Raw genomic sequence first — 12,737 nt, forward strand, 5'->3', positions numbered from 1 at the left:
AAACCAGCTATTCCCAGGATGTGGAGTGGTGTGTTGTCTGACCACTGGGACTTGCGCTAATCGGCAGAACGGGGAATTTTTATCCCTGTAAGAATAGTGCAGCGTATATGCGCCTTGCACTCCATTGATCCCTCATGGGGATGCTGAGCTCTGTGCTCAATTTTTTTTCCGGCAGCCCCATAGAGAGTAAATGGAGTGGCGGTCCACCATCTTGGACCAGCCACACCATCTTGGAATGAGTATAAAGGTTCCCTGACTTGCTGATCAATGTGAAGCCCGGCGTTGAGACACCCACCAGTATTGCTGATGGGACTGTGATAGTTAAATATTGCTTTCGGAGATTGACAGTGGCATCTAAATTGTTAAAGAGCAGCAATAGGAACTAAGTCTGGTCGCTGCTGTTAGAGACAGATGCTGGCTGTATAACGCAGGTGGATCCGATTGTGCATGGAGTGGGCTCAATTCCTGAACCTGCTTTATATATCCCCTGCGTTATGATTTGAAATTACATAATTGGGGGAATCAAACTGTTTTTGCCAGAAAGTTGTCACAGAAAAGTTACTCATTTAGCAGAATGAGTAGCGGAGCTTATTGGGGTGTGGCCTAGCGCACCACAACAGTCACCATAATTTACCCCACAAAAGTGGTTAACACCAGCGTTGATTAATTACCGCCAATATCTTCATTACAACACTGTATCTAACAGGAATCATGTTGTCATCAGTGACTTTATGCTTCAGGCCTGATAAATCCAATTGATCTTATTAGAACATAAAATATATTATCAAATTTAAAAATATATGTTTTTATTTTTGTATTTGACATTATTTTTTTTAGTTTTCTTCTGGTAGTGCCTTTTAATTTTTTTTTGTCACTAGGATAGACTAGACTGACTGCAGTGTGCAGCATGTAAAACAGAGGCTTCATTCAGGGCACCGTCCTAACGACTGCGCTCTGACTCTACCAGGACAGTGGTCAGCGCTTGTTTTTATAATGTCGGAGAAAAAACAACCATGAAGCAGCCTGAAATTATTATTCTGGTATCATGTAATTTATACTTCTTTTACAATAGCAGGGTATTCCTCTAGTAATCCAATCCCTGAAGGACAGATGGACTCTCTGCTGTCAATCATATCAAGTCAACGAGAGCGTTTCAGAGCTAGAAATCAAGAACTGGAAGCTGTAAGTCGCCTCATCCATCCATTTATGTGGAATGGGCAATATTTTAATTGTTTGCAGGGAATAGAGATGCCTCCTAGAAGTCTGAAGTTTTAAATGGACATTAAAGAATGAAATAATCCAGAATCTCACTGGTCCACGCTATGTGAGGGTTTGTTTGTTTTTGTTTTGTACGTTACTAATTTTCCTTTACATCTCTGCAGTCATGAGTTGGAATAGCTAATTAGTGCCCTGGCATAGGGGATTTTAGACTGAGCTACTCTCTTGGCTATCTTATATTTTGTCTTCCACTCATTGTCTGTGTGGACAGTGGTGTAATTAGAACCTCTTGGGACCAGCCCTGTCAACTTTTATTGCATCAATATACACAGTTGTGCTCATTTCCATACCCCGGCAGAATTTTTGCTTTCTTTGCCTTTTTTCAGAGAATATGAATGATAACACCAAAACTTTTTCTTCACTCATGGTTAGTGGTTGGGTGAAGCCATTTATTGTCAAACTACTGTGTTTTCTCTTTTTAAATCATAATGACAACCCAAAACATCCAAATGACCCTGATAAAAAGTTCACATATCCCATTTCTTAATACCGTGTATCGCCCCCTATAACATCAATGACAGCTTGAAGTGTTTTGTGGTAGTTGTGGATGAGGTTCTTTATTTCCTAAGATGGTAAAGCTGCCCACTCTTCTTGGCAAAAAGCCTCCAGTTCCTGTAAATTCCTGGGCTTTCTAGCATAAACTGCGCACTTAAGATCTCCCCAGAGTGGCTCAATGATATTGAAGTTAGGAGACTGAGATGGCCACTCCAGAACCTTAACTTTTTTCTGCTGTAACCAATGACAGGTTGACTTGGCCTTGTGTTTTGGATCGTTTTCATGTTGGAACGTCCATGTATGTCCCATGTTCAGCTTTCGGGTTGACGAGTGCAAATTTGCCTCCAATATTTGCTGAAAACGTGCTGCATTCATCTTTCCTTCAATTTTTACCACGTTTCCTGTGCCTTTGTAGCTCACACATCCCCAAAACACCAGCGATCCTCCTCCGTGCTTTACAGTAGGAATGGTGTTCCTTTCATCATATGCCTTGTTGACCTCTCTCCAAATGTAATGTTTATGGTTGTGGCCAAAAAGTTAAATTTTCGTCTCACCACTCCAAATTACCTTGTTCCAGACGTTTTGAGGCTTGTCTCTGTGCGGTTTTGCGTATTGTACACGAGATACTTTGTGGCATTTGCGCAGTATTGGCTTTCTTCTGGTGACTCAACCATGCAGCCCATATTTCTTCAAGTGCCTCCTTATTGTTCATCTTGAAACAGCCACACCACTAGATTTCAGAGAGTCCTGTATTTCACCAAATATTATTTGTGGGTTTTTCTTTGCATCCCAAACAATTTTCCTGGCAGTTATGGACGACATTTTGACATTTTTGTTGGTCTACCTGACCGTGGTTTTGTTTTTACAGAGCCCCTGATTTTTCATTTGTTAATCACCGTTTGAACGCTGCTGACTGGCATTATCAATTCCTCGGATAGCTTTTTGTATCCCTTTCCTGTTTTATACGGTTCAACTACCTTTTCCCATAGATCCGTTGACAATTCTTTTGCTTTCCCCATGACTCACAATCCAGAAACGTCAGTGGCTGGATGAAGCATGCAAGAGTCTGTCTGGATCCCAGAAACTCACTCAGCTTTTATGCACACACACTGATTACAAGCAAACAGGTCACAGGCGAGGATGTTACCTTTAGTAGCCATTCAAACCCATTTGTGTCAACTTCTGTGCATGTTATCAGGCCAAAATCACCAGGGTATGTGAAATTTTGATCAGGGTCATTTGGATTTTTTGGGTTGTCATTATGATCAAAAAAGAGTAGTTTGACAAAAATTGGCTTCACCCAACCACTAACCATGAGTGGAGAAAAAGTTTTGGTGTTATCATTCATATTGTCTGAACAAAGGACAAGAAAGCAAAAATTCTGCCTGGGTATGTAAACTTTTGAGCACAACTGTACACCATACAAAATCACTTGCAGCGTGCAAGAGTAATATCATACCCCGCAAAGATAATTTAGGTTGTAACAAAGGTAGCTTGTACAAAACAATAACATCCCACCATACCCTTCAACCCCATAAACCTCTGGTATGTGACCAAAAGTCTCAGCCTTCTGATCAAAGTAACTCTGTGTTATTTTGTCAGGGATGACCTATTAGTCCTTGTAGACTGGAGAACCCATCCCTCAGAAGGCCATTGTACACCACTCCTGGACAGTTCAACCAGTTCCATCATTATTTTTCAACTTTAGCTAATACTCCTTTCTTTATGGAAAGGTTTCTGTCTAACAGAATTTTAACTAACAGACCATTAATCACTTCTGCAATTCTTTGAAGAGCATCTTAAATCCAATACTTGACTAGAGCCATCTTTACATGATATAATATTCCAGCTACCGTGAGCACAGCTCCCAGTATTTCACACGTACCTCATCAGGCTATCCTTGGGTCCAATGGAATCTGAATGTCTTATACTCTAATAATTAAATCCTTCTCCTCATTCCATAATTCTCTCAGCTGGGAAGAGCTTTGACCTCTTCTATTCTATATTTATGGAAGCCAGACTTGGATATTTTAGTATTTTACCTCAAGGATAATAGAAAAAATTGGAGTCTGGCTCAACAGGACTGGATTTTCCTTTTCTTTTTCTTTTTGAAAGGAAAATGTGGTGCATAGAAAAGAAAAATTTACACGGTTGACATAACTTAGTCGGCGTGTTTCGACTGCCCTTGGCAGTCTTACTCATGATTCAGTCCTGTTGAGCCGGACTACAATTTTTTCAATTATCCTTGATGTGAGGCCAGGGCAAGGCCGGTGTCTGAGCCCCAGGTGGATGAGCATAGAGCTACTGGGTGAGCTGGAATCAAGTTTCTATAATTTTACCTCAAGCTTCAGGCGAGATTGGACCCAAGCCTACCTCCCATTTTTCTCTGACTACATCCATGGGGTCCCCTACAAACTCCGTCAATAGCTTCTTATGGATCATAGAGAGCCTTTTGTCTCCTTCTGCAGACTGAATGTTCCATTATTCATGGAGATACTGAGGTAAACCACTCTCTTCTGTTCATAGGTAGCATGTATCCATTGCAGGAACCTGTAAACTATGTTGTTAAGTAGCCCTGAGACATAAAACCGTCCAAGAGTTTATTTTAAAAACAAAAAATAACATCTTTATGACACTTAAATCCAATTTGCATAATAATTTGGAACAGGGTTTGGTATTGACAAATGAACCAGTGCTTTATCGGACTGATCATTAAAAGATAAATGCAGAGTGTTGTGGACTCTCATTAGCTTATAACAGTGGCCACATATCCTGGCGATTTTTACTTTTCACTTGCTCCAATAGTCTCCATGAGAGACTAGAAACTGCAATAATCCAATTGCCTCTGCTACATACTGGCGATGATCAGGTCGCCTTTGTGTGACAGAAATGCTAACTTGTATGAGCGCCGACTTCTGGGCGGAGTTCATTGTAATCCGGGAATGACAACCACAGGGGTCTCCTGCAGACCCCGGGTTGTCATGCCAACCCATCAGCGAGTTGCGGTCATGTGACGGGGTCACCAATGGGCGGGATTAGTGACACGCTCCCGACGTGATCACATTACATGCCACTGTCAGAAATTGACAGTGGCATCTAACAGGTTGACATCCGCGGGTGGATCATGATTCCACCCGCGGCTGTTAGGGGCACATGTCAGCTGTTCAAAACAGCTGACATGTGCTGGGAAAAATGTGGGCTCAGTGCCGGAGCCCACATCAAAGGGAGAGACACTACATGCGCAGTACATGTATGGCGCATGTCGTGAAGGGGTTAAGGTCAAAAATACCTCGGTCACTAACGTGTTTAAAGGAGCACACAGCGCTGTCTATGTGCATAGGTGATAACTTGCTGAGTTGGAAGAACCCTTTTGAGGAGAATAAGCGCGTTTCCCTAGACTCGTACTGAGAAAAGCTTTTCTTTCAATAATTTCTAACTTCAGTTTAGCTGAAGTTGGAAATTAATAAAAATATGGCCCTAAATAAATCATTTCCAACAAAAAATGCCCTTTTCCTAACATAAAGATACTTGTGCTACTGCTAGTACTATGAGTTCTGCATTACCATTCCGCAGAAGTGGCACGTGCCAGGTTACAGGAATTATTTTGTCAGTTTCCTTTCTTCACTGTTTTGTTTTGTCTGCACTAAATAGGAAAATCGGATGATGCATCACACAATGAGGGCGCTTCAAAGTGAGCTGGATAACCTGAGAGCCGACAACATAAAGCTGTATGAAAAGATTAAATTCCTGCAAAGTTATGCCGGCAAAGTAAGTATTTGTCTGATATTCCTGATTTCCAGAATAATCTCAGAGCGGGAACCTTTTACATGACATTACGGGACTGTTACTACAACGGATGGATCATCTCTGCCCGTCCACTATGAACACTCAGCCGCCATGTTTCAGAAATAAATAGGTCTTTACTCTAAATCCAAAGAGCCACGTAATCCCGTGTGTAGACTGTATCTGCTCTGTGTTTCCAAGCTTAAACCCCTTAATCATTACCTGAGGATCTTAGGGCCGTAATGACCAAGCAGGTCAGCGAGGTTATATGACCCGATATAAATCCATGACACAATTTCATTTTGCTTCCTCCGGCCGGAGAGGTCTTTAGATCTGTTTCTTTTATACCGTTTGTCTTTTATTAGAGAAGTTAGAACTGAAAATAAAACCTCTATAGATCTCAAATCAATGATGCTGAAATAACCCTACAATATAGAATACTAAAATATACTGGCTGGCTCATTTTTTGCCATAGTGTAGGGCTGTCAGGAGGGTCTACTTGTTTTTTTTATATGAACCATATTTGTTTTTGGGGAGGATGCACTTTATTTCTAGTTTAATAATGCATACTTTATATTTGCATCTGAAGCGACCAGAATATCCCATGTAGTTGGGAAAAGGCAATAGGACTGGTCATTATTAAAATCCCACTTTTACTACATACTGGATTCCCATGTAATCACTTAGTTAGAGACCCGATTAGGGTCTTCTTATCACAGTGTAGACATTTTCATAAGTATTTAAAAAAAATATATATATATATATATATGTGTGTGTATATATATATATATAAAAGTCGGAAAACTTATGCTTTCTCTATGTAGCTGTCACAGTCAGACTTTATTAAAGGGAATTTGTCGCCAGATTTTTGCTACCCCATCTGAAAGTGGCACAATGTACAGACTGAGACCCTGATTACAGTGATGTATCACGTACTGTACTGGGTGCTAAAGTTTTCATTAAAAACTGTTTTATTTGCTGCAGAGCTGAATGCTGAGATCTTTATAACCCGCCCATACCACTGATTAGCAGCTTTCAGTGTGCACTGTGCATAGGCAGAAAGCTGCCAATCAGTGGTGTGGGTGGAGTTGGACTATCTGGCAGCGAGCTTACTAGTCTTCTAATGATGATCTCCTGCTGCTAAAACAGTGATTTTGTGAAAACTACAGCAAGTGGCCCAGTAGGAAACACATCGCCAGAATCAGGGCCTCTGTCTCTACATTATGTTGCTCTTAGATGGGTTGGCAGAAAACTGATGACAGTTTCCCTTAAAGCCACTATTCTGAGGCAATGTAAAAAGATTCCCTTTTAGTTGATCCATCGTGTAGCAGAATGTATGTTTGGGTTAATTTTGGTCAAAAATAATTCTTCAGCAGTGGCTAAGGATTGGTAGTGCGAATATTGCTGATCTGGAGTGATTGTGACTTCTGAGGATAATGGACATATATTGTTACCGCACTTTCATTTGGATGCGCCCATTTTAATTCAAGTGCAATGTACCCTTTTATTTTCCTTCACCAGGGGAGTAAGAGTGATGACACCGAGCTTCGTTACTCCTCCCAATATGAAGACCGACTTGACCCATTCTCCTCATTTAGCAGGAAGGTAAGTTCTTCGGTCCGCTATCGTCACACTTCAATTTTTAATTTTCATACACCTTATTTCCCGAAAACTTTGGAGTCTGGTTAGGATTTTGGCTCAGACATTTGGGGGTCGCTAAATATTTATCTCCCGATGAATAATTGTTGGCCAACGTAAATCAGAGCCAACGGGAATTTCTCACAAGCCATTGTGGCTGGACGGTTCTACCTGTAGTAGACACTTCAGACATGGCCATATAGACTAATTCTGTGGATACTTATGGACCAGGGAGCTGTAAAAGGCCGTGGGCGGGGTGGCACATTGTGAGGAGAGTCCTGATAGTCAATGGACTGAGTGCTCAGAGTGATGTCTAGATGGTGGTAGGAGTGCCTGCTGCTTTTCTGCTTTATGAACATCTCAGATGACCACTTATTGATGGATTGTCCCATCACGAATATCCGTTTATGGCATATTTATATTATATAGTGGGTCTCTGGAGACCTCTCCTATGAGCCAGAAACTGGAGCCAAGAACAGAGAGCAGCCCATGCTTTAGAGGAGTTAGACCACCCATGAGCAACCATTCATCTAAATTGTAACCGTGTACTATTGCATTTCACTTGCAGGGAAAAATATATGTCTGGCTTAAAGGGGTGTGATCATCTTTTGTCTGCAGGAGTATACCATTCCTCTGCCTCCCAGCTACCTGGTTCCTTGGGAGCCGTGCTCTACTGAAGCCTGATAGTTCAGACCAGCATCATGGTTTATCTGTAGATCTGAGCTGCCTACTCTCCGGTGCTACGACAGACACAGCTTTGCTTTTACAGCATGGTAGCCAGCTTCAGAGCTCCGCAAACTTTATGTCAAGCGTTTTGCAATCATGCACTCCCTACATTATAATACCATTGCTTTCAACCAGCTTCCTGACATTGTGTAGCAAAGGTCTATTTAATGTGATTATAGGCATCTTATTTTACTTCATTCTTCATCAGCTCATGGTTTATGCCCATTTAGATGTCAGTCAAGGTTATTTCAGGACGAGAATATTCGTGTATGTGATCACTACTAAACCTACACATAAAATAATGTTATTAATTTTTAATACTTGTGCTTTGATGTTTGATTGCGCAGGCCGAGTTCTGAAATGTAAGCAGAGGTTTATAGATCTTTTTCCACAATAATAAGCGTGCAGATTTACTTAGTGGTCTCAGTGTTTCTAACATAAAACCACAGGATGTTTCCAAAAAGATTTTTGATGGAATGTGTTTCCGAGATTTGTGTATACAGAAGACATTTGTCTTTCCATACGCAGTATAAAAGCTTTTCCTTTACCATTTATTGCCCTTTATTGATTGTTGCACTTAAATTGTTATTTACTAATTTTCTCAATCAACCAATGAATTTTCTAAACCCAACCTGGCACAAACTCAGACTTTGAAACTACCTTTGGTATATTAAGGAAAAATCTACTTGTGGCTTCCGCACCATCAAGAAGAAAGAACAGTGAGCTCTAGTTTGTTTGTTTTTTTTTTTCTTCCCCATGTCCTCCTACCAGAAGAGGCCTTTTTACTTCTAGTTCATAATAAAAAAAAATCTAAACTCCTTTATGAACGTCCTATTAATTCATAATGTATAAAATCATATGTTGCTGTTTATGATCTCTATGAAACATCATGGTTTCATACCTGTGCACCTCTTCACAGACGTACAAGTTCACACATTACAGTTTTGATGAAAAGTTTTATATTTCTTTTAAGTTAATGTTGGAGTGTAGCTTAAAGGGAGGAGTATAATTAACCCCTTCCCGACCCATGACGCCTATGTGGCGTCATGGAATGATCGCATCCCTGCAGATCGGGTGAAAGGGTTAATTCCTATTTTACCCGATCTGCAGGGAGAGGGGGAGTTGTACTTCAGCCTGGGGGGGTGGCTTTGCCCCCACGTGGCTACGATCGCTCTGATTGGCTGTTGAAAGTGCAACAGCCAATCAGAGCAATTTGCAATATTTCACCTATGAAAATGGTGAAATATTGCAATCCAGCCATGGCCGATGCTGCAATAGCATCTGCCATGGCTGGAAATCATGTTCTGGCCCCCCCCACCGCCCCCGATCTCCTCCCCAGTCCTCCGTTCTGTCCGGTACCCCCCTCCGTCCCCCTGTCCGCTCCCCCGTGCTCCTGTCTGCTCCCCCGTGCTCCTGTCCGCTCCCCCCGTCCTCCGATCCCCCCCCCCCTGTGCTCCGATCCACCCCCCCACCACCCCCTCATACTTACCGAGCCTCCCGAAGTCGGTCCGTCTTCTCCCTGGGCGCCGCCATCTTCCAAGATGGCGGGCGCATGCTCAGTGCGCCCGCCGAATCTGCCGGCTGGCAGATTCGTTACAAGTACATTTTGATCGCTGTGGTAGGTTCTATCACAGCGATCAAAATAAAAAAAATAATAAATAAACCCCCCCCTTTATCACCCCTATAGGTAGGGACAATAATAAAATAAAGAAAATATTTTTTTTTCTTTTTCCACTAGGGTTAGGGTTAGAACTAGGGGTAGGGTTAGGGTTAGGGTTATGGCATGTGCACACAGTGCGGATTTGGCTGCGGATCCGCAGCGGATTGGCCGCGGATCCGCAGCGGATTGGCCGCGGATCCGCAGCGGATTGGCCGCTGCGAATTCGTAGCAGTTTTATATCAGGTTTACAGTACCATGTACACCTATGGAAAACCAAATCCGCTGTGCCCATGGTGCAGAAAATTCCGTGCAGAAACGCTGCGTTGTATTTTCCGCAGCATGTCAATTCTTTGTGCAGATTCCGCAGCGTTTTACACCTGTTCCTCAATAGGAATCCGCAGGTGAAATCCGCACAAAAAAAACACTGGAAATCTGCTGTAAATCCGCAGGTAAAACGCAGTGCCTTTTACCTGCAGATTTTTCAAAAATCGTGCGGAAAAATCTCACACGAATCCGCAACGTGGGCACATAGCCTTAGGGTTAGGGTTGGAATTAGAGTTAGGGTTGGAATTAGGGCTAGGGTTAGAAATAGGGTTAAGATTAGGCTTGTGGTTAGGGTTACGGATAGGGTTAGGGGTGTGTTGGGGTTACAGTTGTGGTTAGGGTTGGGATTAGGGTTAGGGTTGGGATTAGGGTTAGGATTAGGGTTACGGGTGTGTTGGGGTTAGGGTTGTGGTTAGGGGTGTGTTGGGGTTAGGGTTGTGATTAGGGTTATGGCTACAGTTGGGATTAGGATTAGGGGTGTGTTGGGGTTAGTGTTGAAGTTAGAATTGAGGGGTTTCCACTGTTTAGGCACCTCAGGGGTCTCCAAACGCAACATGGCGCCACCATTGATTCCAGCCAATCTTGCGTTCAAAAAGTCAAATGGTGCTCCCTCCCTTCCAAGCCCCGACGTGCGCCCAAACAGTGGTTTACCCCCACATTTGGGGTACCAGCGTACTCAGGACAAACTGGGCAACAAATACTGGGGTCCAATTTCTCCTGTTACCCTTGTGAAAATAAAAAATTGCTTGCTAAAACATCTTTTCTGAGGAAAGAAAAATGATTTTTTATTTTCACGGCTCTGCATTGTAAACGTCTGTGAAGCACTTGGGGGTTGAACGTGCTCACCACACATCTAGATAAGTTCCTTGGGGGGTCTAGTTTCCAAAATGGGGTCACTTGTGGGGGGTTTCTACTGTTTAGGCATATCAGGGGCTCTGCAAACGTAACATGATGCCCGCAGACCATTCCATCAAAGTCTGCATTTCAAAACGTCACTACTTCCCTTCCGAGCCCCGGCATGTGCCCAAACAGTGGTTTACCCCCACATATGGGGTATCAGCGTACTCAGGAGAAACTGGAAAACAACTTTTGGGGTCCAATTTCTCCTGTTACCCTTGCAAAAATAAAAAATTCTGGGCTAAAAAAATATTTTTGAGGAAAGGAAACACATTTATTAATTTCACGGCTCTGCGTTATAAACTTCTGTGAAGCACTTGGGGGTTCAAAGTGCTCACCACACATCTAGATAAGTTCCCTTGGGGGTCTAGTTTCCAAAATGGAGTCACTTGTGGGGAGTTCCTACTGTTTAAGCACATCAGGGGCTCTGCAAACGCAACCTGACGCCCGCAGATGGAATATCAAAGTCTGCATTTTAAAACGTCACTACTTCCCTTCCAAACCCCGACGTGTGCCAAAACAGTGGTTTACCCCCACATATGGGGTATCAGCGTACTCAGGAGAAACTGGACAACAACTTTTGGGGTCCAATTTCTCCTGTTACCCTTGGGAAAATAAAAAAATGTGGGCTAAAAAATCATTTTTGAGAAAAGAAAAATTATTTTTTATTTTCATGGCTCTGCGTTATAAACTTCTGTGAAGCACTTGGGGGTTCAAAGTGCTCATCACACATCTAGATTAGTTCCTTCGGAGGTCTAGTTTCCAAAATGGGGTCACTTGTAGGGGAGCTCCAATGTTTAGGCACACAGGGGCTCTCCAAACGCGACATGGTGTCCGCTAATGATTGGAGCTAATTTTCCATTCAAAAAGTCAAATGGCACGCCTCCCCTTCCGAGCCTTGCCGTGCACCCAAACAGTGGTTTACCCCCACATATGAGGTATCGGCGTACTCAGGAGAAATTGCCCAACAAATTTTAGGATCCATTTTATCCTGTTGCCCATGTGAAAATGAAAAAATTGAGGCTAAAAGAAATTTTGTGTGAAAAAAAAGTACTTTTTCATTTTTACGGATCAATTTGTGAAGCACCTGAGAGTTTAAAGTGCTCACTATGCTTCTAGATAAGTTCCTTGGGGGGTCTAGTTTCCAAAATGGGGTCACTTGTGGGGGAGCTCCAATGTTTAGGCACACAGGGGCTCTCCAAACGTGACATGGTGTCTGCTAGCGATGGAGATAATTTTTCATTGAAAAAGTCAAATGGCGCTCCTTCCCTTCCGAGCCCTGCCGTGCGCCCAAACAGTGGTTTACCCCCACATATGAGGTATCAGCGTACTCAGAACAAATTGGACAACAACGTTCGTGGTCCAGTTTCTCCTTTTACCCTTGGGAAAATAAAAAAAATTTCGCTAAAAGATCATTTTTGTGACTAAAAAGTTAAATGTTCATTTTTTACTTCCATGTTGCTTCTGCTGCTGTGAAACACCTGAAGGGTTAATAAACTTCTTGAATGTGGTTTTGAGCACCTTGAGGGGTGCAGTTTTTAGAATGGTGTCACTTTGGGGTATTTTCAGCCATATAGAACCCTCAAACTGACTTCAAATGTGAGGTGGTCCCTAAAAAAAATGGTTTTGTAAATTTTGTTGTAAAAATGAGAAATCACTGGTCAAATTTTAACCCTTATAACTTCCTAGCAAAAAAAAAATTTGTTTCCAAAATTGTGCTGATGTAAAGTAGACATGTGGGAAATGTTATTTATTAACTATTTTGTGTCACATAACTCTCTAGTTTAACAGAATAAAAATTCAAAATGTGAAAATTGCGAAATTTACAGAATTTTTGCCAAATTTCCATTTTTTTCACAAATAAACTCAGAAATTATCGACCTAAATTTACCACTAACATGAAGCCCAATATGTCACGAAAAAACAATCTCAGAAT

At 42.1% G+C, this 12,737-nt stretch overlaps 1 protein-coding gene across 1 annotated transcript in view; it reads left to right on the forward strand.

Annotated features, from left to right (window-relative positions):
* CUX1 (cut like homeobox 1) overlaps positions 1-12,737 on the forward strand; it is a 447,664-nt gene that overhangs the window by 412,551 nt on the left and 22,376 nt on the right. Inside the window, exons 17-19 of the mRNA XM_077294437.1 lie at positions 1,076-1,182; positions 5,425-5,541; positions 7,078-7,161. Coding sequence (XP_077150552.1) covers positions 1,076-1,182; positions 5,425-5,541; positions 7,078-7,161 — 308 coding nt within the window. The remainder of the gene's footprint in view (positions 1-1,075; positions 1,183-5,424; positions 5,542-7,077; positions 7,162-12,737) is intronic.

This window comes from Ranitomeya variabilis, chromosome 3, assembly GCF_051348905.1.
Source record: "Ranitomeya variabilis isolate aRanVar5 chromosome 3, aRanVar5.hap1, whole genome shotgun sequence".
Lineage (NCBI taxonomy): Eukaryota > Metazoa > Chordata > Amphibia > Anura > Dendrobatidae > Ranitomeya > Ranitomeya variabilis.